General features: G+C 45.3%; 1 protein-coding gene across 1 annotated transcript; it reads left to right on the top strand.

The window, feature by feature from the left end:
* The first annotated feature begins 326 nt into the window (after window positions 1-326).
* Window positions 327-20,584, top strand: LOC130282945 (torsin-1A-interacting protein 2-like). Its single transcript, XM_056531947.1, has 4 exons — window positions 327-380; window positions 13,068-13,208; window positions 14,573-15,258; window positions 17,053-20,584. Exons 3-4 carry the CDS (start codon window positions 14,670-14,672, stop codon window positions 17,796-17,798), a joined length of 1,335 nt encoding a protein of 444 aa, XP_056387922.1. The 5' UTR covers window positions 327-380; window positions 13,068-13,208; window positions 14,573-14,669; the 3' UTR covers window positions 17,799-20,584.
* Window positions 20,585-21,667: the final 1,083 nt, after the last annotated feature.

Raw genomic sequence — 21,667 nt, 5'->3', positions numbered from 1 at the left:
TGGCAGGGACATTTGCCACTGTGCCATGGATAGCATAAGAGCATACAGTTTTCTTTTCTGAAATGTTTGATGGTATGGGTTGCAGGTTATAATATATACAGATGTGGACAAAATTGTTAGCACTCTTTTGTTCAAAATGGAAAAACCCAAAATGCTTATTGAAATAAGGCTCTAAAAATTTGATATAATTTGTAAGAATCCTTTTAATATCTGTGTTTTTGGGTCATTATCCTGTTGGAGGATCCATTACCTGTGACTTAGACCAATCTTCCTGACACTGGGCAACCTTAATAGTCTTGAGATTTCATTGTTCCCTGTACAGATTCAAGACACCCTGTTCCAGGTGCAGCGAAGAGGCCCCAAAACATAACCGAGCCGAGGTAGATTGTTCTTTTCTTTGTATGCTTCATTTTTGTGTATGTGACTGATGTTACTTGCCATAAAGCCCAAGTTTTGTCTTATCTGTCCAAAGACATTTACCCAGAAGCATTGTGGCTCCTCAATAAGCATTTTGGCATATTCCAGTCTAACTTTTTTTATGATCTTCTTTAAACAGTGGTGTCCTCCTTAGTTGTTTTCCCTTAAAGGGGTACTCCGACCCTAGTCATCTTATCACCTATCCAAAGGACAGGAGATAAGATGTCTACTCACAGGTCCGGCCTCTGTGAACCCCCCCCCCCCCCCCCCCACTCATTGCAGCACTTGGCGTTCTGAACATTATGTTTAGAATGCTTGGTGTGGGTGGCCGTGGTCGGCACGCCACACCCCCTTGTGACGACATACCATGCCCCCTCTATTCATGTCCATGGGAGGGGGTGTGGCAGCCATCGCGCCCCCTCCTATAGACATGAATAGAGGGGGCGTGGCGTCACGACCATGGCCGCTTGCACCAAGCATTTTGAACATAATGCTCAGAACACCAGGTGCTGCACGGAGATTGCGGGGTGGTCCCAGTGGCCGGACCCCCGCGATCAGACATCTTATCCCCTATACTTTAGAAAGGGAATAAGATGTCTAGGGGTGGAGTAGCCCCTTAATTCCACCTTAGCTAAAACAGCACCAAATGGTGTGATCTTACACTGATTTACTTTGACCATGAAATCACCTTTAATGTCTGTGGAAATTGTTCTGGGCTCTTTGGTCACCATTCTTATTATCTGTCGCTTCGATTTGGCATCAAATTTGTGGAACTGTAGTCACGTGAACATCAAGCTGCTTGGAGATGGTCTTATGGCCTTTACCTTTAACATGCTTGTCTGTCATTTTCTTTCTAATCTCCTGAGACAACTCTCTCCTTGGCTTTCTGTGGTCCATGTTCAATGGTACTTGCCGAAATACCAAACTGCACAGTAACCACTTCCCACCCTATAAATAGGCGACTCACATATTACAAGTTGGGAGACACCTGTGATGCTAATATGTCCCTATTGTCAAATAATTTCCTATCTTTTCTAGGGTGACCGTTAAGTTGTTTAACCGGTTGCCGTCTAAGGATGAGACGGCTCCCGACTCGAGCCGTGTCATACCGGCCGGCCCCCAGCTGATTCCTGTAGCTGGGGGCTGGCGTTAATAGCCGACATGCTAAGTGTGAGATTGTGGACAAGAGGTGTGGACAAGAGGGCCCTGTCTTTCCGTGTCCAGTCAGACCCTCTGTGATTAGATGTTTATCCCCTATCTTGTGGATAGGGGATAAGTTCTGAAGCACTGGATTACCCCTTTAAGGGTGCGTTCACACATGCGTATTTTCTGCTGCAGATTTGCTTCAAGAGATTTTGCTCCCCATTGAAGTCAATGTGCAGCAAAATCTGCAGCAGCAAATCTGCAGCAGCAAATCTGCAGCAAAAATATGCACGTGTGAACACACCCTAAAGGGGTTTTCTAAGCTGATTATCCCAGGTTCTCCTGAAGAATTACTGCATGAACAGAAACCACTCATACAGATCTTCTTTTTGTTCTGGCTTACAGAGGGGGAGTTCTGGACAGAGGACCTGGGGTTGTCTTTATATGTCTAGCCCTTTAAAGGGTACCTCTCTTAAAAAAAAACTTTTGATATATTATAGATTAATGTATGCAGAATAACTTTACAATTGCATGTTATTAAAAAATATGCTTCTTTCTATTTGATTTTCCACTTTGAAGAAATGACCACTAGGGGTCTCCCTACCAGTCCTGGCAGCAAGCATTTCAGACTCATGCTGGAGTCCTAAACACTACGAGCTGCCAGTCTGCTTTGTTCACAAAGGAGAACACTCACAGCTGCCCGCCTGCTTTGTTCACAGCCAAACAAGCTCTGAGTGTTTAGGACTCCAGCATGAGTCAGAAATGCTTGCTCCCAGGACTGATCGGGAAAAATACAATAGAAAGAAGAATATTTTTCATTAACATGCTATTGGAAAGTTATTCAACATTCATTAATCTAAAATATATCAAAAGTTTATTTGATGAGAGGTACCCTTTAACCCTTTTTTCAATCCATGGCATATATTTGTACATCATGGTCAAGTGGGAAAGTATTGGTCAGGCTTATGAGGTGAGCCTACTCCAAACACAGCAGGTGCTGACTGCCATTAGCAGCTGACACGTGCTGCCAGTGAGCGGCATCAGAGATCACTAGCAATTGCGATATATGCCACACATACACTATGTGTAGAAGCGTAGAAAAGGAAAACAGCAATGGCCCCCTATAGTGTCATTGCCATTGGCAGGCGTATAGTAGAATGTGGAGCAATAGGTATGCTCACCTTTGTATGTTGTGCTAGAAGGCACAACACTGGGGGCGTGTCCTGCAGTGCATGGCGGCGGTCGCATAAACCTTGTGCTCCGCTGCAGCCCAGGCCTAATAGCGGCTAAACAGCATTGATCCTGAGCATATCGCTACGGCAATTGTGCCCACCGGTACCTGAACTATCGGGGCACCTGATGATGACCCGGAGGCGAGGGAAAAAGAGCCCACTGAAGCTCACGGCGTTCTTTCCTGCTGCAGAGGCCTCACATGATGGCGCGGCTCTGTGCGGATCAGCGTCTCCGGCTACTGGAAGTGCCTCACCAGCGTCTTTATCCTCTCAGACGGGCTGCGCCCTGGAGGCTTCTCCTTCAACTCCTCCGATTCTCCTGACAGGCTGGTCGCCTTCGGTGCAGCAGGACCCGCAGGTACCGTTTTCCCCGATCTCCTCCAAGCCACTGGGAGCGGGGACCCTGCATACTAGAGGCCCAGGAGGCCCTGATGGGAGCTCTTCGTCGGCGCCCCTAACTGAACCTATTATGAGGGCGCTTCTCGCTGAGTTACATACCTCCATTCAGGGTGACATTAAGGCAGCCGTGTCCAATATACAGCATGAGATCTCCTCTCTTGGACACCGCACATCGCACATTGAGAACAAGATGGCGGAACTCACCTCTTCTCATAATGAAGTAGTGGACCTAGCTAATGGCCTGGAGGATGAGGTTGCCGCTCTTCAACTTAAGATAGCTGATATGGAGGACAGGTCTCGCCGAAACAATTTAAGGGTGAGAGGGGTGCCGGAGTCTGTGAAAACGGAGGACCTCAACACCTTCCTAACGGATTATTTTGCATTGTTGCTGCCTCAGGCTTCCACCTTAGATCTGCTAATGGACAGAGTCCACAGGCTCCCTAAGCCCAAAACCCTACCTGCTGCTACACCAAGAGATGTGATTCTGCGCCTTCACTTTTACCATATTAAGGAGCAATTGATGTTGGTGGCGCGCTCCTCACCCTCCCTACCAGATGGGTATTCGGGACTCCAACTTTACACGGATCTATCTGCTGCCACTCTAGCCAGGAGACGTGAGTTCAGTGCAGGGACTAAAGCTCTCAGAGAAAAAGGGATCCCTTATAAATGGGGATTCCCTGTGAAAGTGATTATCACCAATAAGGGGTCCAAACATGTGGTCTCTTCCCCGGAGACCCTTTTGCAACTGTGTGCGGAATGGAACTTGCCTGTTGATCTGACTGCTCAGAGGTCCCTGGACATACCACATGCTGCAAAGATAGCTGAGGAATGGAAGGTTGTCTCCCACCGCAAGAAAAAAATCAAGACATGAACTGTTCCTCTGCCTTTAGACAGGCCTGTCCGACTTGTCTCACTGGCCTGCGACTGGGGTATCCTTCCCCATCTTTTGGGTTACTTATCCTCTTAGTGCTCTGGATACTTTTCCTGAATGTTTAAACATTCGGCCTAACTGCAGTCGAATGTACTTATCTACCCCCATTAAGACCTACCACATGGTCTTTACTACTGCTTGCTCAATTTATCTGTTCTTTGTTGTTCGTTCTGTTTACTTGTTTTCTGTCCCGTTGGTCCTCCATCACTTACTTTCTCTGATAATGGATATGAGAGGCTCCTCTTGCGAGCTGCTAAGTGTAGATGTATCCTCTTCGACGGGAGTACCTGCTCCTTTTCAGTTTACTGTGCTAATGGTTCTGCTTTGCGTTGATGTATACTTTAATTATGGTTATTAAGGTTGTGTCTATGAATGTGCGGGGTCTTAACTCACCGTATAAAAGGTCTCTGGTGTGGAGGGAGGCTAGACGCCTGGCGGCCGATATCCTCTGTATACAAGAATCCCATTTATTAGCCCTAGATGCCCATAGACTCCAAAATAAGAGATATCCACATATCTATCAAGCGCATGCTGTTCACAAGAAGGGAGGAGTGGCGATTGCATTTAAGAACACCCTGACGGTTACTGTCCAGCACTCTGTGATAGATGATAGAGGTCGTTTTATAATTATTGTGTGCTTACTAAACAATGTTCAATATACCTTAGGCTCCTTATATGCGCCTAATGCGAAACAGTGTACCTTCCTCAGGGCATTCTTGCGCAAATTGGAGTCCTTGAGAAGGGGACACTGCCTACTGCTAGGAGATTTTAATATGACCATGTGGCCTAGTGTAGATTCTACTTCGCCCAGTTTGAAAAAAGAACCCACAGGTTTCTTCACTAGTGTGTCCCAAAATGACCTATATGATGTTTGGCGTATATCCCACCCCACGGAAAGGGACTTCACCTTCTTTTCTCATGTGCATAAGATATACACCAGAATAGATTACGCCCTTACCTCCCACTCTCTCCTATCATTGGTTTCAGAGGCCCAAATTATGCCCATAGAATGGTCGGACCATTCCCCCATAAGCGTAACCATTAAAGAATCGCATAGCCCCCGCCCGACCTATATTTGGAGACTTAACCCACTAATACTCCATAATCCTGAATACTCTGAAGCGACCAAGTTGGCGGTTGATGCCTACTTCCGCATTAATGATACTGGTGATGTCACAGACCCCATGCTTTGGTGTGCGTTTAAGGCTACAATTAGGGGCCACTTTATTAGCCAAACAGCCTATGACAGGAAGCTCCGCCAGACCAAAACACTAGAACTCCAACAACGCCTTGCAGAATTACATAGGCGCAATAAGACCTCGTACTCTCCATCACTAGTGGGAGAAATTTCTCAGGTTAGTGCTACCTTACACTCCCTCTCTTTACACAGCTATGAGATGGCACTGAGAAGGCTCAAAATGACATGGTATTGGCAGGGTAATAGATCTGGCTCTATACTGGCTAAACAACTTAAAAAACGTCAGGATAAGGGGAGAATCCCCTTCCTTACTAAATCTGATGGTTCTATAGTTACTGACCCTCAAAGTATAGCCAATTGTTTTGCAGATTTTTATAGCAAATTATACAATCTTCAACATGACATTACTACTCCACAGCCTGATGAAGCAGTTATCTCTTCTTTTCTGTCCTCTATGTCCCTCCCCTCTCTGTCCGCGGACCAAGCATCTGATCTTTGCTCTCCCTTCTCCACAGAAGAAATTCTTGAATATGTGCGTTCCCTCAAGCCCTCGAAGTCACCTGGCCCTGATGGTATTACAAATGAATTCTATAAGCGATTTGGCCCTTCCGTAGCTCCCTTTTTGACCAGAGCCTTTAACCGTATTAAGGAGAACGGTGTGCCCCCTAAGGAGATGTTGGATGCTCTGGTCATTACCATACCTAAACCTGGTAAGCCACTGGACTCTACCCTAAATTACAGACCAATTTCTCTCCTAAATAGTGATATTAAATTGTATGCCCTGGCTCTTGCTGCTAGGTTGAATAGGGTTTTGCCAGACCTAATTCACAGGGACCAGGTTGGCTTCGTCAAGGGTCGTCAAACGGTGGATGGTACGAGACGCTTTCTCGACATCATCACAAAAGCGCATTCCGATCGGACGCCTTCTCTCTTGCTATCCCTTGATGCGGAGAAGGCGTTCGATCGAGTGCACTGGGGATATTTGCGAAGTGTGCTGCGTAAGTTTGGTTTTCCCCACTCTTTGGAATCCGCCATTATGGCACTATATACGCTCCCATCTGCTAGAATTTACACGATGGGTACCCTTTCTAATAGTTTCTCACTTAGCAATGGGACAAGACAGGGGTGCCCACTATCCCCCCTTATATTTACCTTAGTTATGGAGCCGCTTGCTCAATCCATCAGGGAATCCCCAGACATTGCGGGCATTCAAATAGGTAAAGTAGACCACAGGATTGGCTTGTTTGCCGACGATGTTATCATTAGTCTCTCCAACCCCCTGAGCTCTTTAGGCCCAGTTATGGACATTATTGATGCCTTTAGCCGAGTTAGCTTTTATAAGATTAACCCCACAAAGTCGTGTATCTTACCATTGCAGATACCCACTGAGCAACAGAGAGTGCTACAAGCTAAATATCCCTTTCAATGGGTCACTGACCAGATTCCTTACCTAGGCATAGTCCTTCCTGCGTTGCCTGATAAGACAATTGCTTCTAATTTTGCTGTTGTGCGGTCCCAGCTTACCAAAGAAATTGATAACTTCTCCAAGCTTCCTGTCTCATGGGCGGGACGTGTTGCCACTGCTAAGATGATGCTGCTCCCTAAAATTTTATATTTTTTTAGATGCCTGCCGATGATAGTGCCCGCCTCCTTCCTCTCACAACTACAGAGAATGCTCTTACAATTTATTTGGGATGGTAAGCACCCTAGGGTTGGTGCGAATATATTGTATCGCCCTGTGCATGAGGGGGGTATGGGGGTGCCAAACCTTAAAATGTACTATCACGCTGTTCTACTCGATCAGCTTAAAAAATGGTGGTGGCAGGACGCTCCCCCCCTGTGGGTAGATATTGAAGCTGCTGTCCTCAATGTTTCTAATTTTAATAACTTTCTCTGGGCATTGCGCTTTAACCCTACCTTTGCTCCCTCTTCTCCTTTCTCTACTATTGCGGCTGCTATCAGGTTGTGGAGTAAGGTGGCGCGAATTAAAAGTCTTTGTCCACCTAGAGTGAAGGATATCCCTTTAGCTGCTATAGGAGACTATATTCTAGATATAGATTTTAAGCCCTGGATAGATGCGGGCATCCTCACTGTGGCATTGATTAGCGATGCTAATGGGTTGATGCCTTTCACTGATATTGTACGCATGTTCTCTATATCACAGAAAGACTTTTACAAATATTTGAGGCTTAGACATTTTTTGAGATCCCTCCCTTGGGATAGCTCTCGGCCTCGCACTGCGTATGAACATCATTTCCTGTGCAGGGACTCCTTTACTAGGGGTATCTCCCTTGCTTATGTAGCTTTGACTGAGGCGGAGGGGGAAATGGTCTATACGTTTAAGTCCAGATGGGAGGAGGACCTGGCGCGCAGATTCACAGCTGAGCAGTGGAGCTTTGTCTTTGACATGCACAAAAAATATTCTAAATGTGTTAACCATTTCGAAGCTTCTAGGAAGCTCCTATACCGATGGTACTACACGCCGGTTCGTCTGGCTAAAATATACCCTACCACCTCCCCAGTGTGTTGGCGATGTAACCGGGAAAGTGGTACCTTGCTACACGTGTGGTGGACTTGCCCGTTAATTGCACCTCTTTGGACCGAAATTAAAAAGTTATTGGACAACCTAGTGGATTGCCCCTTCTCATGGGGCCCAGAGAGTGCACTACTATTCCTGTCCCTAGAACAAGTTCCCCCGCATTATATGACCATTTTATATCATATTCTGACAGTTGTGAGGGCTCACATTGCTCGGAGGTGGAAGTCGACTGAGGTGCCGGGTCTTCCTGCCATTCTGGCGGAGGTGCATAGTAACCTCGTGTTGGAGGGATTGATAGCGAAGAGGTGTGGGGCTTCTAATAGCCGTATAGCTACTCTGTCCCAGTGGACGGACAGTTGTTCGACCTCAATTAGGGTCGTAGATTAGCTAATTGTGTATGCACGATGTATCTCACTCTGATATGTGTATTATGATATGTGTATTATGATTATGATTGTATTGGTGGTCTCCCATTCCTTGTTTTATACTTTATATATTGAGGACCTTACTGTTGTTCTGTTGGTTCTGCTCCTTTAATAGGTGCATAACTGTACTGGTTTGTGTTATATGAAAATTTATAAATAAAGTTTAAAAAAAAAAAAAAAGAAGGCACAACACTGTTCAAAGCATTAGAGTTTTCCTGTCACCAAAAAACTTTTAATATATTGTTCCTTATGTTATTATAAGACACTTTGCTATTTACTTGCTGTTAAAATTCTCAACCTTTTATATGTTTTTAATGTGATTGAAAGAACGGCCACTAGGTGGCTCTGTTCTGTTCCCTGCCGCAAGTCAGACAGTTGGTGTGGTCTCCACCCGGACTTGCAGAAGTCCAAACTCAGGAAGTGTGTGCGGGGCATGGCGAGGCACAGCTCTTGCAGGCTTCAGTGACATTGCACCTGCGGGGGAACGCCCACTTTCTCCTACTGGGAGCTCACACAATGTGAGCAAGGGGAAATGTATGATACAGAGCTCTTTTAAAGCTCGGAATTTTTTTTTTAGAAGGGGTATTAGGAGTAGTTAGGGAATATAATCTGAGTGAGTTTAGAAAATATGATTTTATGACAGGTACTCTTTAAACGTTGTAGTGTTCATGGGAACGGTTGGCCCACTGGTACCAGATCAGTACTGGAGTGGTAGAAGATGCAGAGTTGTAGAAAGAGTGCGGGGTGTTCCTGGCAGGGAATGCTCCTAAAAACCGACCAGGGCTGGTAGCACTTCTCCTATAAGTCTAGGACTGTGCATTTAAAATATTTCTTTGTATATGTTTGGACAACGCATTTCAAAAGGCAAAGTCCTTTCTCGTTCAGGTCCATGTTTTTAGGGGCGTTCCCTGCCTGGAACACCCTGCACTCTTTCTACAACACATACACTATGCACCAATGTATTGTGAACAAGGTTTCACTAATTCTATGTGATACGTTATTTTTCCAGTCTGGATTGTACCGGAAATCCTGAAATCTCTGCCGAGTTACTAAATACACCAGTCCCTCTATTCCTAGAAGTGTTGGTGGGGTTATATACATGACCTATGCAAGTCTTCTCCCCTGCTATCAGTCATTAAAAGGGTACTCCAGCACTAAGACATCTTATCGCCTATCCAAAGGATAGAGGATTAGATGCCAGACCTCGTGGGTCCCGCCGCTGGGGACCCCCGCAGTCTTGCATTCAGCACCCACCTTGGGGAGCTGCACGCCGTGCTGCCAGCTCAGATTCTGCCCTGTGACGAACACGGGGCCGGAGTATCGTTACGTCATGACTCCGCCCCGCATGATGTCATGCCCCACCCCCGCTACTCAAGTCTATGGGAGGGGGCGTGACATTTTTTTTTTTTTTTAATCACTGACCACTGGGTGACTGCCAGGACTATGAACGGGCCTCATAGTTCGGGGGCACTGCACGCACATTTCTATTAAATTACCTATTTCTAGGGCGCAGGCCCTTTAAGAATCATGGCAGGGCCGGACAGGTTAGGAGACTACAATGGTTATGGGGGTGATAAGAGGTGCAGGGGAGGGGTGTTATGGGGGTGATAAGTGGTGTGGGGGGTTATGGAGGTGATAAAAGGTGCTGGGGGGTGTTATGGGGGTGATGAGAGGTGCAGGGGGTGTTATGGGGGTGATAAAAGGTGCTGGGGGGTGTTATGGGGGCGATGAGAGGTGCAGGGGGTGTTATGGGGGTGATAAGAAGTGCAGGGGGGTAATGGGGGTGATAAGAGGTGCAGGGGGTTATGGGGGTGATAAGAGGTGCAGGGGGTGTTATGGGGGTGATGAGAGGTGTAGGGGGGTTATGGAGGTGATGAAAGGTGTAGGGGGGGTTATGGGGGTGATGAAAGGTGCAGGGGGGGTTATGGTGGGTGATGAGAGGTGCAGGGGGTGTTATGGGGGTGATAAAAGGTGCAGAGGAGGGGTGTTATAGGGATGATAAGTGGTACGGGAGTTATAGAGGTGCTGAAAGGTGTAGGGGGGGTTATGGGGGTGATAAAAGGTGCAGGGGGTGTTATGGGGGTGATAAGAGGTGCAGGGGGGTGTTATGGGGGGTGATAAGAGGTGCAGGGGGGGGTTATGTGGGTAATAAGAGGTGCAGAGGGTGTTATGTGGGGGTGATAAGAGGTGCAGGGGGGTTATGTGGGTGATGAGAGGTGTCGAGGGGGGGGGTGATTAAAGGGGTGCTCCAGTGAAAACCTTTTTTCTTTTAAATCAACTGGTGGCAGAAAGTTAAACATATTTGTAAATTACTTCTATTAAAAAATCTTAGAGGAGAACTACGGGATTGAAAATTTTATCCCCTATCCTAAGGATAGGGGATAAGTTTCAGATCGCGGGGGGTCCGACTGCTGGGGCCCCCCACGATCTCCTGTACAGGGCCGCGGCTCTCTGCATAGAGAGCGCGTGTCGACCACCGCATGAGGCGGCGGCAGCTGACACACACCCTCCATACACTGATATGGGAGAGCCGAAGCGCTGCCTTTGGCAATTTCTGGCTCTCCCATAGCAGTGTATGGAGGGGGCGTGTCGGCCGCTGCTTCGTGCAGTGGTCAACACGCCCTCTCTAACCAGACAGCCGGGGCCCTGTACGGGAGATCGTGGGGGGGCCCCAGCGGTCGGACCCCCGTGATCTGAAACTTATCCCCTATCCTTAGGATAGGGGATACATTTTTCAATCCTGTAGTTCTCCTTTAATCCTTCCTGTACTTATTAGCTGCTGAATACTACAGAGGAAATTCTTTTCTTTTTGGAATGCTTTCTGATGACATCACGAGTACAGTTCTCTCTGCTGACGTTATTATAATTTATTTATTGTTGTCTTTAGTGGGATTTGAACCCAAGTCCCCAGCACTGCAAGGCAGCAGTGCTAACCACTGAGCCACCATGCTGCCCTTAGCATACATCTGCTATGCATGGTTGCTAAAATGGACAGAGATGTCAGCAGAGAGCACTGTGCTCGTGATGTCATCCGTGTTCCAAAAAGAAAGGAATTTCCTCTGTAGCATTCAGCAGCTAATAAGTACTGGAAGGATTAATATTTTTTTATAGAAGTAATTTTCAAATATGTTTAACTTTCTGCCACCAGTTGATTTAAAAGAAAAAAGGTTTTCACCGGAGTACCCCTTTAAGGGGTTGATAAGAGGTGCGGGGGGGGGGGGGGGGTGTTATGGGGGTGATAAGAGGTGCAGGGTGGTTATGGGGGTGATAAGAGGTGCGGAGGGTTTATGGGGGTGATAAAAGGTGCAGGGGGGTTATGGGGATGATGAGAGGTGCGGGGGGGGGGGATGATGGGGGGGGTCACTTGTAAGTTCTGCAGTGATGATGGGTAATGTGTCCAATCTGTGTCTCTCCAGCTGTTACAAAACTACAACTCCCATTGCCAGAGGCTCTTCAGACATAATGGGAGCTTTAGCTTTTCAACAGTTGGAGAACCACTTTAACCATGGTCTCAGCAGTCGGACCCCCACCAAAAAACCCCACCAAATTTTTTTCTGTTAAAGGAGTAGTCTGGTGAAAAATAACTTATCCCCTATCCAAGGATAGGTATAGATTGCAGGGGGGGGGTCCAAGTGCTGGGATCCCCCCCCTGCGATCTCCTGCACGGGGCCATGGGGCCTCGAGCTGTGTAAGGGGCCCTAAAATTTATCATGGCAGCCCTGGATAGGGGATAAGATGCCTGATTGCGGGAGTCCCGCCGCTGGGGACCCCTGGGATCATGCACGTGGCACCCCGTTTGAAATCAGTGCCCGGAGCGTGTTCGCTTCGGGTCTGATTATGGTCGACCGCAGGGCGGGCGGCGTGTGACATCACGCCTCCGCCCCCGTGTGACATCACGCACCGCCCCTCAATGCAAGCCTACGGGAGGGGGCGTGATAGCTATGGGGGTGATAAGAGGTGCAGGGGGGTTATGGGGATGATGAGAGGTGCGGGGGGGGGGGGGGGTGATGATGGGGGGGGGTCACTTGTAAGTTCTGCAGCAGTGATGATGGGTAATGTGTCCAATCTGTGTCTCTCCAGCTGTTACAAAACTACAACTCCAATTGCCAGAGGCTCTTCAGACATGATGGGAGCTTTAGCTTTCCAACAGCTGGAGAACCACTTCAACCGTGGTCTCAGCAGTCGGACCCCCACCAAAAAATATTTTTTTCTGTTAAAGGAGTAGTCTGGTGAAAAATAACTTATCCCCTATCCAAGGATAGGTATAGATTGCAGGGGGGGTCCAAGTGCTGGGATCAACCCCCCCCCTGCAATCTCCTGCACGGGGCCATGGGGCCTTGGTGTGTGAGGGGCCCCAAAATTTATCATGGCAGTCCTGGATAGGGGATAAGATGTCTTAGGGCAGAGCTATCACGCCCCCTCCCGTCGGCTTGCATTGAGGGGCGGAGAGTGACGTCACACGGAGGCAGAGGCGTGACGTCACACACCGCCGGCCCTGCAGTCGCCGGTAATCAGTCCCGGAGCGAGCACGCTCCAGGCACGGATTACAAACGGGGTGCCGCGTACATGATCTCGGGGGTCCCCTCCCGTGATCAGGCATCTTATCCCCTATACTTTGGATTGGGGATAAGATGTATAAGCACCGGAGAACCCCTTTAAGCTATGTAACTTATTGCAGATCTACTTGGACGCTGTGCTTCACCCATCCCACTCATTCCTCCCAGGCTGAAGGTCAGGAAGTCCTGACGCGTCTTTCATGCATTACTTTCATTTTCTGTTCTAGTGAAATAAGCAGCAGAATCTGGAAACCTGTTCAACCAGCATACAACCAGCATACAACCAGCATACAACCAGCATACAACCAGCATACAATCCATAACATTGTATATACCATATACCATGAGAAGAATCCTGATATTTTAAGGTATGAATCTATGTTTGTCTATTGTCTCCATTATTTCCAGCTCAAAAGCTGTGTTTCCTTTAAATAGGCCTTTGTCTTTATGCAGAATTCTCCACATGCATGTACCTGGTCACAATTGTAGTTTCAACTGGTATTGTCACCCAGATTTCCCAATGGCATACCTTGTCCTGCAGTGGTAAGACAAGGGGTGCTTAACAAAAACCATATATTGCCTTGGAGTGTCTGGCAAGCTGCTGCTAGGGGGTTGTATAGGAAACCCTTATAATTACAGCACAACTGAGTTCCTGGATAAGAGGTTTGACCATAGGATATAGAGCTCCATTAGACTCCACTAGACAATCTTCGTAATACACGTGTGTAGGGCAAACATATGCTGACCGCACGCCAACTAACCAAATCTGTGTAGGTGAGTATAAATTTGAAACATGACTCACGATTTCTTTGGAAGATCCTTCCGGATATATTTCCTTGTTTCTTTTTTCATATTGCACATCGGCTTGTCTCACAAGACTTTTATAACAGCCGTCACGTCCCCTCCCATAGATTTGCATTGAGGGGACGGGGCGTGATGTCACACAGGGGCGGAGTCGTGACATCACGGACTTCCGTTCCGGTGACCCCCACATAGAACCCAAAACCAGTGCCTCAGTAACCCCTTTTTCCCTCTACATGCTATCTGTAGTGGTTTACTGTACATCATCCCCCATCTCACTGCCAGCCTGTTAAGTTCATTGGGGGAGATTTATCAAAACCTGTCCAGAGAAAAAGTTGCCCAGTTGCTCATAGCAACCAATCAGCTCGCTTCTTTCATTTTTAACAAGGTTTCTGCAAAATGAAAGAAGCGATCTGATTGGTTGATATGGGCAACTGGGCAACTTTTCCTGTGGACAGGTTTTGATAAATCTCCCCCATTGTGCTTTCACTGACACTATTTCATGGCATATCAGTAAAAAGTAGGGGCTGTGCTGTTATTGGTCAGATAGCTAAGGGAAAGAAAGTACCTATGTATGTTCTGCTGGCAAACAGTCCCACTCTGGTCCTGCTCTCTGTAAATGCAGGCTTATAAAGATATTTTGGACAGATATGCTTTAAATGGGTTATCCAGGATAAGAAAACCAGGGTTGATTTTTACATTGTGTGGGGTATTGAAAATCAGTTCCATTGAAGTGAATAGAAGTTTAGATCTGATACCAAACACACAACCTGGTGCTCTTTTTGGAAGAAATTAGCACTGCTTTTCTATTCAATAACCACTTTTAAAATTTTAAATGAAATACAAGTAAGGTTATGTTCACAACTGCATATAAACCTACTTTTTATTTAAATTTTTTTCTAACAATGTTATATTTTTTCTTTCTGAATAGAATCCAGTGTTTGAGCACCTATAATAAAAAATTTGTTTGTGGACACATCAGTCTAAGAAAGTTTTATCTTTTTGAGTCTTGGCCTGTTGGTGAGGAAATGTCTCAGGTAGATGCTTCATACAGAGCTACATGTGATCCAGGGTCACAGATGTCCACGTCCAAGAAGTCTGAAGAGGAAAAGCCACAAACAGGCTCCACAGAGTGTTTTGGTGAGCAAGGCTTCCCGATGGGCACCACAGACAAGTCTGGTGAGCAAGAGCCACCAATAAGCATCACAGACAATTCTGATGAGCAAAAGTCACCAACAGGCACAACATATAAGTCTAGTAGGCAAGTGCCGCCAACAACCATTACAGACTATTCTGGTGAGCAAGAGTCCCCCATTGATACCACCGACAAGTCTGGTGAAAAGTCACAGAAAAAGTCAGAGCCAGAGCCAACAGAAAGCACAACAGACAAATCAGGCAACCAAAAGTCCCAGAGGAGCACCACAGACCATTCTGGTGAGCAAGTGTCACGGGTTAGCACCACTGAAAGTATCACTAAAAAGCAAGAATTGGAGTTGGATCCAACTCCGTACCTAAGGCATAGACAGGGGTTCCAAGAAGGTGCCGCATTCCAACAACCACCTACATCTAAAACAGTGATTGAAGAGAAACCTGCTACAGGATATCATTGGTTTATCGGTAAGAAATTACATTTAACATAACGAATGATTGAGTGATTGTAAATGGTATCTTACTGCAAAGATACGTTGGTTTAGAAGTAGTGAAAACATATATAGTACTATTTATCATATTCCAGTCTTACAATTAGTATCATATTCTAACTGAATCCAGTGAATCTTCGAAAACCTCTTTACAGTGAGAAACATTTAGTATTCTTGCTGCAGCAGCACAGTCCACTGCTCATCCACCACCTGCACTTTGTTTAGTGGTCCTGTTAGTGATCTTCCCAGGTACATCACTTGGACATAAGATTGTAGTGATGCGCCGATATTTGTTGCACCCTGTTGTTACATCTGGGTAATCCCTGTCCATTAGTCCTATTAAAGTTTATGGACATCGTAGAGGCAGCTCCTAAGGTTGGGATTTTTGGCCTGCTTGCTTTTTACCCATCATCGGGACAATGCATTGCAGCTCTGTTACTGTGACTTTCACCAGCAATCTTCTGATTGCTTATATGCACTACTACTGTAGGATGCCTGTCAGCACGGCTCTATGCAGGCATATGCTTGGCAGACCTGGGGGCCTTTATAAGACCCCTGGCTGCCATGGAAACCCCACTCGGCACACAGAGATTGTGTCACCAGGCTGCAGATGGGGTATGGAGACTAAACGGCGGCAGCCTGTCCAGAAGTCCTTTACTGACCGTCATAAAAACATGTATGGGCGATCTCTAGCAGGTTAAACATAGAACTTATGCCCTTTATACTTGTGGCATAACTGAGAAAAGAACATTCCATCATTTGGCATATGCACATTAGGTGGCAATCGTTACATGGATGTTACTTTACCAGAAACATAACTGGATTTTCATCACTGAAGCCTTTAGCAGTTCTCTGGGTGATGCATGAGTTGTAACCTGGGTACTCCGGTAGGGGTTGGGGAGGCTTCAGTGACTAAAACTTAGGGCCATTATTGGTATGGCAGCAGACAACTAGAATGCCCAGCAGACAACTAGTATCCAAGTTGCATACACCATGTGATGGATGGAAAACTTTATTTTTTCAATTATGCCTTTTCTATGAAGAACAACACAGGAATTATGTGTCAACAATCTTGTGGTGTAAGTGATTTTATTTGGTAAAAGGTACTAAGAGACAATCATTACAGGGTATGTGTAAGACCTCATCATTTAGTTATAAAGAAATTGGGCTAAAAAATGTTTTTATATGTAAAAGAAAAATAGGAACAGATAGGTGCTGTAACTGAAAGCTGCCTTTATCAAACTGTGACTTAATTTGGGCATGGAGAAGCAGTAATGTGCAGGAGTTCCAGCAGAAGCCGAGGGACCGATGGAGAAAACCAGATACTTGTCGGGATGTCAGCCAATAGTGGACCAAGTAACCGAGATCACTCAAAGATAGATGAAAAAGTGATTATATTTATTATATTAAAGACAATGGGGGACATTTTCCCTCTTCCTCAGGTCAACTGACAAGGAGGGGAAATACCCCTCGAAACGTGTTGACTGTAATATAATAAAGGAATTGCTGTTTTTATCTATCTTTAAGCGATCTCCGTTACTTGGTCCAATACTGGCTGGCACCCTGACAAGTATCTGTTTTTTCTTTCTATCTGTCCCTCGGCTTCGGCTGGACTCCTGCATCAAATTCATTTTAGCCATTTAAATCATTTGGGTCTTTGATCCCATCACCATCAAGTAGAGACGTGTCCACTTTCCGTGTAGTATAAAGCAATCTAAAATAGGTTCTTGTCATATTTAAAATCTACATTTTTTTTTCTAACCTGTCTTAGGTCCAGTAGTTTCAGCCGTGGTTTTGTTTGTACTCTATTTCGTCTTCTCAAGTAAGGGACAGCCTCCAGTCCACCAGGACTCTGTACTCAAATTTTTTTTTAAAGAATTTGCAAGACTCAAGAAGGATTTCCCTGGACAGAATGAAGGTCTGTGGTTTAGAAGTGAAAAACTACTGCAGGAACACCTTAACATGTCTGATCCCAGTGCACCCTCTATCCTAATCCTCACTGCAGCCCAGGATGGGGAACAGACTTTACACTGTGTGAGCCATCGCCTAGCTAAGTCCTATGCAGACTCCCTTAGTGCCAAATGGTTAACGGTACATGGACCATCCAAGTCGAACTTCGATAGTGCCACCAGCAAAATGCAGATAGATGAAGAACTAAGTTCCGGGTTTCAGTCTGGCAGTCGGGCAGCTGTATTGTACCGCTTAGAAACATTACCCCCTGGTTCCTTACTCATCCTGTATAAATACTGCGATCATGAAAATGCAGCCTTCAAAAATGTGGCTCTGGTGCTCACTATACTCTTGGATGAACAGTCTCTAGAGATGGATCTTTCGTTCACAGAGGTGGAAGAAAAAGTGAAGGATTTCCTTTGGGAACGATTTGCTTACTCCGGAGTCAGCGCACATAATGAAATGGATGTAGACAAACTGAGTGGAGTGTGGAGCCGCATATCCCATGTTGTTCTTCCGGTATTGCCTGTAGGGTCCATAGAAAGTGGTAGCTGTCCTGGGATTTAAGACCGGCACTAGTCTTTAGCTATAGGTAATGCAGGTGTTGAACTTTATTTCATCCAAATGTGCCTTAATACTTCAGAATGATGTCATCCAAAATGGATGCCAGAATGAATCACAGAGATGGAAAGTAACTGTTTTTTTTTTTTTTTATTGTTTAAAAAAACAAAATTCTATTAGGACTGTAAAGAGACTTTTGGTTCCTCACCTGTCATGTCCATTGTAATAGATACTTGTATTGACCCCAAAAATAACAATTCTAGAACATCTTTTTATAGAATTCTAAATGATGCTGTTCCTCTGCCAATCCTTTTGAAAATTGTTTTTTTTTACACAATTTGACTTTGTTTAGTCTAGGTGTGGGTTAGAACGGCGTTGACCAGGGATGAGTGCGTAAGATGGGTAGAAAAGAACCATTTATTTAAAACATTTATTTAAAGCATTGTTTTAAATAAATCCTTCTTTTCTACCCATCTGACGTACTTATCCCTGGTCAACGCCGTTATAACCCACCGCTCCCTGGAAGTCTTCACCTGCCACTGCTCATTTGGTTGGGAGGCTGCAGACCGGGCCCTACACTCACTCACGCTGACCATTGTTGTGTGCTCACACAACCGCCTGTGGTAAGTGTTTTTCCAAATTACCATTTTCTCTCACCCAGGCGGTTTTACACTAGGGCCACAGCAAACCCACTTTTATTTACACAACAATTTAAACATTGTTTAACAAAATATTAACCCCTCCCGTATGAACATCATACAATCAAACAAAATGAAAAACATTAACTTATACCTGCCCCAGGACAAGGACTTGAAGGCACCACTAATTTAAAGGGGGCCTCCTATTTACCCCCAGCCATGCATCACCAAGCCCGGGGGCACCAATTATCGGAGACCCACAACCCTCCCTGGGGGCCCCCATGCCCGCAGGGAATTCTCCACCAGGCTGGGTACCGTCCCCACCCTTAACTGAAACCACCTTTCCAGCTGCCACAATGTCCATATAGGCCTCCAAGCCCCTATCCTGCTACCTCTGCTGCAACAAAAATCAGAAAACTAGGGCAGGTGGGCGAGACTTCTTCTCCTGTGGCCACGCGCCAACTGACCCCCCTCCCTACTCCACCTCTCCTATATCTCCTCCTTGCTCCTCCCCTTTCCTAGCCCCACTCCCTGAACTCCCAATTACCTTAACCCTTTCCTGGCCACAAGTCTCCCTCTGTCATGTGCCCCTCCATTCCAATGCTTTACATTACAGGGCTTTCTTGACTAGAGGATATCCTAATTGTTGGCCCCTTGAAACTCACTACCTTTATTGTTCAGTCTATGCTGAGAGTGTCATACTGTGTAGGGGCACCCTGTATTGACAAGATGAATAACGACACCTAATTGTCAACTTATTCATGCATTTTCAGGAGGAATAACAGAGGTATTGGCAAAGACTGCTAACTTCAAGTAAACAAACATTTCAGGAAACCTGGAAGCTCATCTTTTAATTATTATAATTTGATAAGATTCCAATCTATAGGAATGATATGCACTCAGTTTTCTATTTCATTTTGAATTGTATCCCCTACAGATGTGTTCTGCTTTACCTTTCCTATAGTTACAGATTCCAATTTCTCATGAAACCAATTCAGCACAAAATCACGTTGGAACACCCAAAAGGCTTTGTTTACGTAACAGTCACTGAGTGGGACACCTAGGGATACACAGTACTCACTGATAGAGTATCTGGAGATCATGTTGCTGTGGGTGGCTGGTGTAAAACTCACCACATTTTATGCAACCCTTAAAAACTTTGCACCAATCATCGGACACGTGAAGCTAATGGAGAGAGAGGTTTATGGCTATTGGAAGCCAGAAGAAAAGCTGCTGATATTCTATGTTGTATTTGAATTCAGTAGGTGCTTTATAATGCTTTAGTATATCTACAGTAATACCACAAGGCAACTGTGTGTGGTTTAATCATATTGGTTCATACACAACTAATCCGCAACAGGTTGCACACAGCTGAAATTCCCCTTGCGCATTTTCCACTGTGGAATTGAAGTCAATGGGTATCAACGTATCCTGCTTCTGGACATCCGCATTTCAGCTACAGGAAACCCGCAACGGACTAGTTTTGTGTGAATGTAAAGTGGTATTCACTTCTGTGTATTTATGACATATCTACAGGATATGCAATAAAGGTCTGATAGATCTGCAGAAACAGTGTAGTAGTGCGGTGCACCGCTGTTTATGCAACTGACGTAAAAGACGTTATAAAGGATAATAAAAAAAAGCTTAGCTGATTTCTTCCACAGACACATGTGCACCTGTCCATAGGTTGTCTTTACAACTCAGTTCCATTCACTTTAGTGGACTTCAGCTGCAATTCCACACACAAACTGAAGAGAAGAGTGTTTCTTAAAGAATGTTGTTTTTCTAATCCTGGATAACCCCTTTCCCTCTATAGGAGTTCTGTAAATCAGCCAGCTCAGCTGGGTTCAGCGTCCTGATGATCTACGGCAAAGGCAACCAGGCCAGAGGTAGTCAAGGGGCCCTGGATCTCAAGATATGATTGAGGCCGGCATCTGAATGAATCTGAATGAATGTACCATAAATCTCCAGAGGAGAATAATTCTGTTACCCAGAGCTATTCTCTAAGGCAGTGTTTCCAAAGCCCAGTGCACAAATACCCCCAAACAGGTTATGTTTTCAGGATTTCCTTAGTCTTTCACAGTTGATATAGTTTAAAGGGATACAAAATGTTCCGAACCCTTAGAGCCGGTGTCGGGAGCTCGTGACTTCATAGACCCGCCCCTCATGACGTCACGCCCTGCCCCCTCAATGCAAGTATATGGGAGGGGGCGTGTCGGCTGTTACGCCCCCTCCCATAGACTTGCATTGAGGGGGCGGGGCTATGACCTTATGAGCTCCCGGCGCCGGCTCTAAGCATTCAGAACATTTTGTTTCAAATGCTGAGCAGTGGAGTACCCCTTTAAGCTCAGTGCATCAGGCATCACCAAAAGTGTTCTCTGTAAATATAAATATGAATTTTAATTCTATTCATTTTTTGTAATTTGCTATAATTTTAAGTAAACATGAATTTTAATTCTATTTTAAAACTTTTCTTTAGTTCTTCCATTATAGTGTGTGTGATTTGTCTGGATTTTTCTATTAAATGACCCACATTTTATAGACAGCAAAGACTTCTATGTACAGGCACATTGTATGGCCATTCATACTGCTCTATGCAAGTTTTTAGTATTCAGGTGGGCATTTGGCTTAACCATCTGCAGATCAGCTTCGGACATTAACAAGAAAGTGGTTATGTGATTTTAAGAGATTTTAGAATGTGGATAAAGTATTCATAACTCCCGAGGGACAATGGAGGTCCATGAGACAAAATGGAGCCCAGAGGTATCCTCACCTGCTCTTGTAGACCAGAGAGGTAGATCGCAGATTATACTGATTACTGCCATGCCTATGCATAGCAATGAGTGGTATTAGCAATCAAAAGATAGGTATAAATAATCCCTTATAGGAACATATTAAAATATGTTTATGGTCCCATATTGTGAACAGCGAAAATGAAAATTGCTGCTTTTTGGTCACATCATATCCCTCAAAAAATTTAATAAAAAGTGATTAAAAAGTCAGATATACGCAAAAGTGCAACCAATAAAAACTACAGATTAGATTACTAAAAAAAAGCCCTCATAATGCCAGGTGTATGGAAAAATGGGAAAGTTATAGGTGGTCAGAATAGTCCGATTTAAACATATTAGTTTTACCGCAAAGTGTACAGTGTAAAAAAAAAAAAAACTCCAAAAATGACAGTTTTCTTTTCAATTTCTCCGCATTAGTAATTTTATTCTGGTTTTACCATACATT

The sequence above is a fragment of the Hyla sarda genome, chromosome 7, assembly GCF_029499605.1.
Source record: "Hyla sarda isolate aHylSar1 chromosome 7, aHylSar1.hap1, whole genome shotgun sequence".
NCBI classification, from domain to species: Eukaryota; Metazoa; Chordata; class Amphibia; order Anura; family Hylidae; genus Hyla; species Hyla sarda.
The sequence above is the reverse complement of the archived record's forward strand: the minus strand, read 5'-3'. Positions and strand labels throughout refer to the sequence as shown.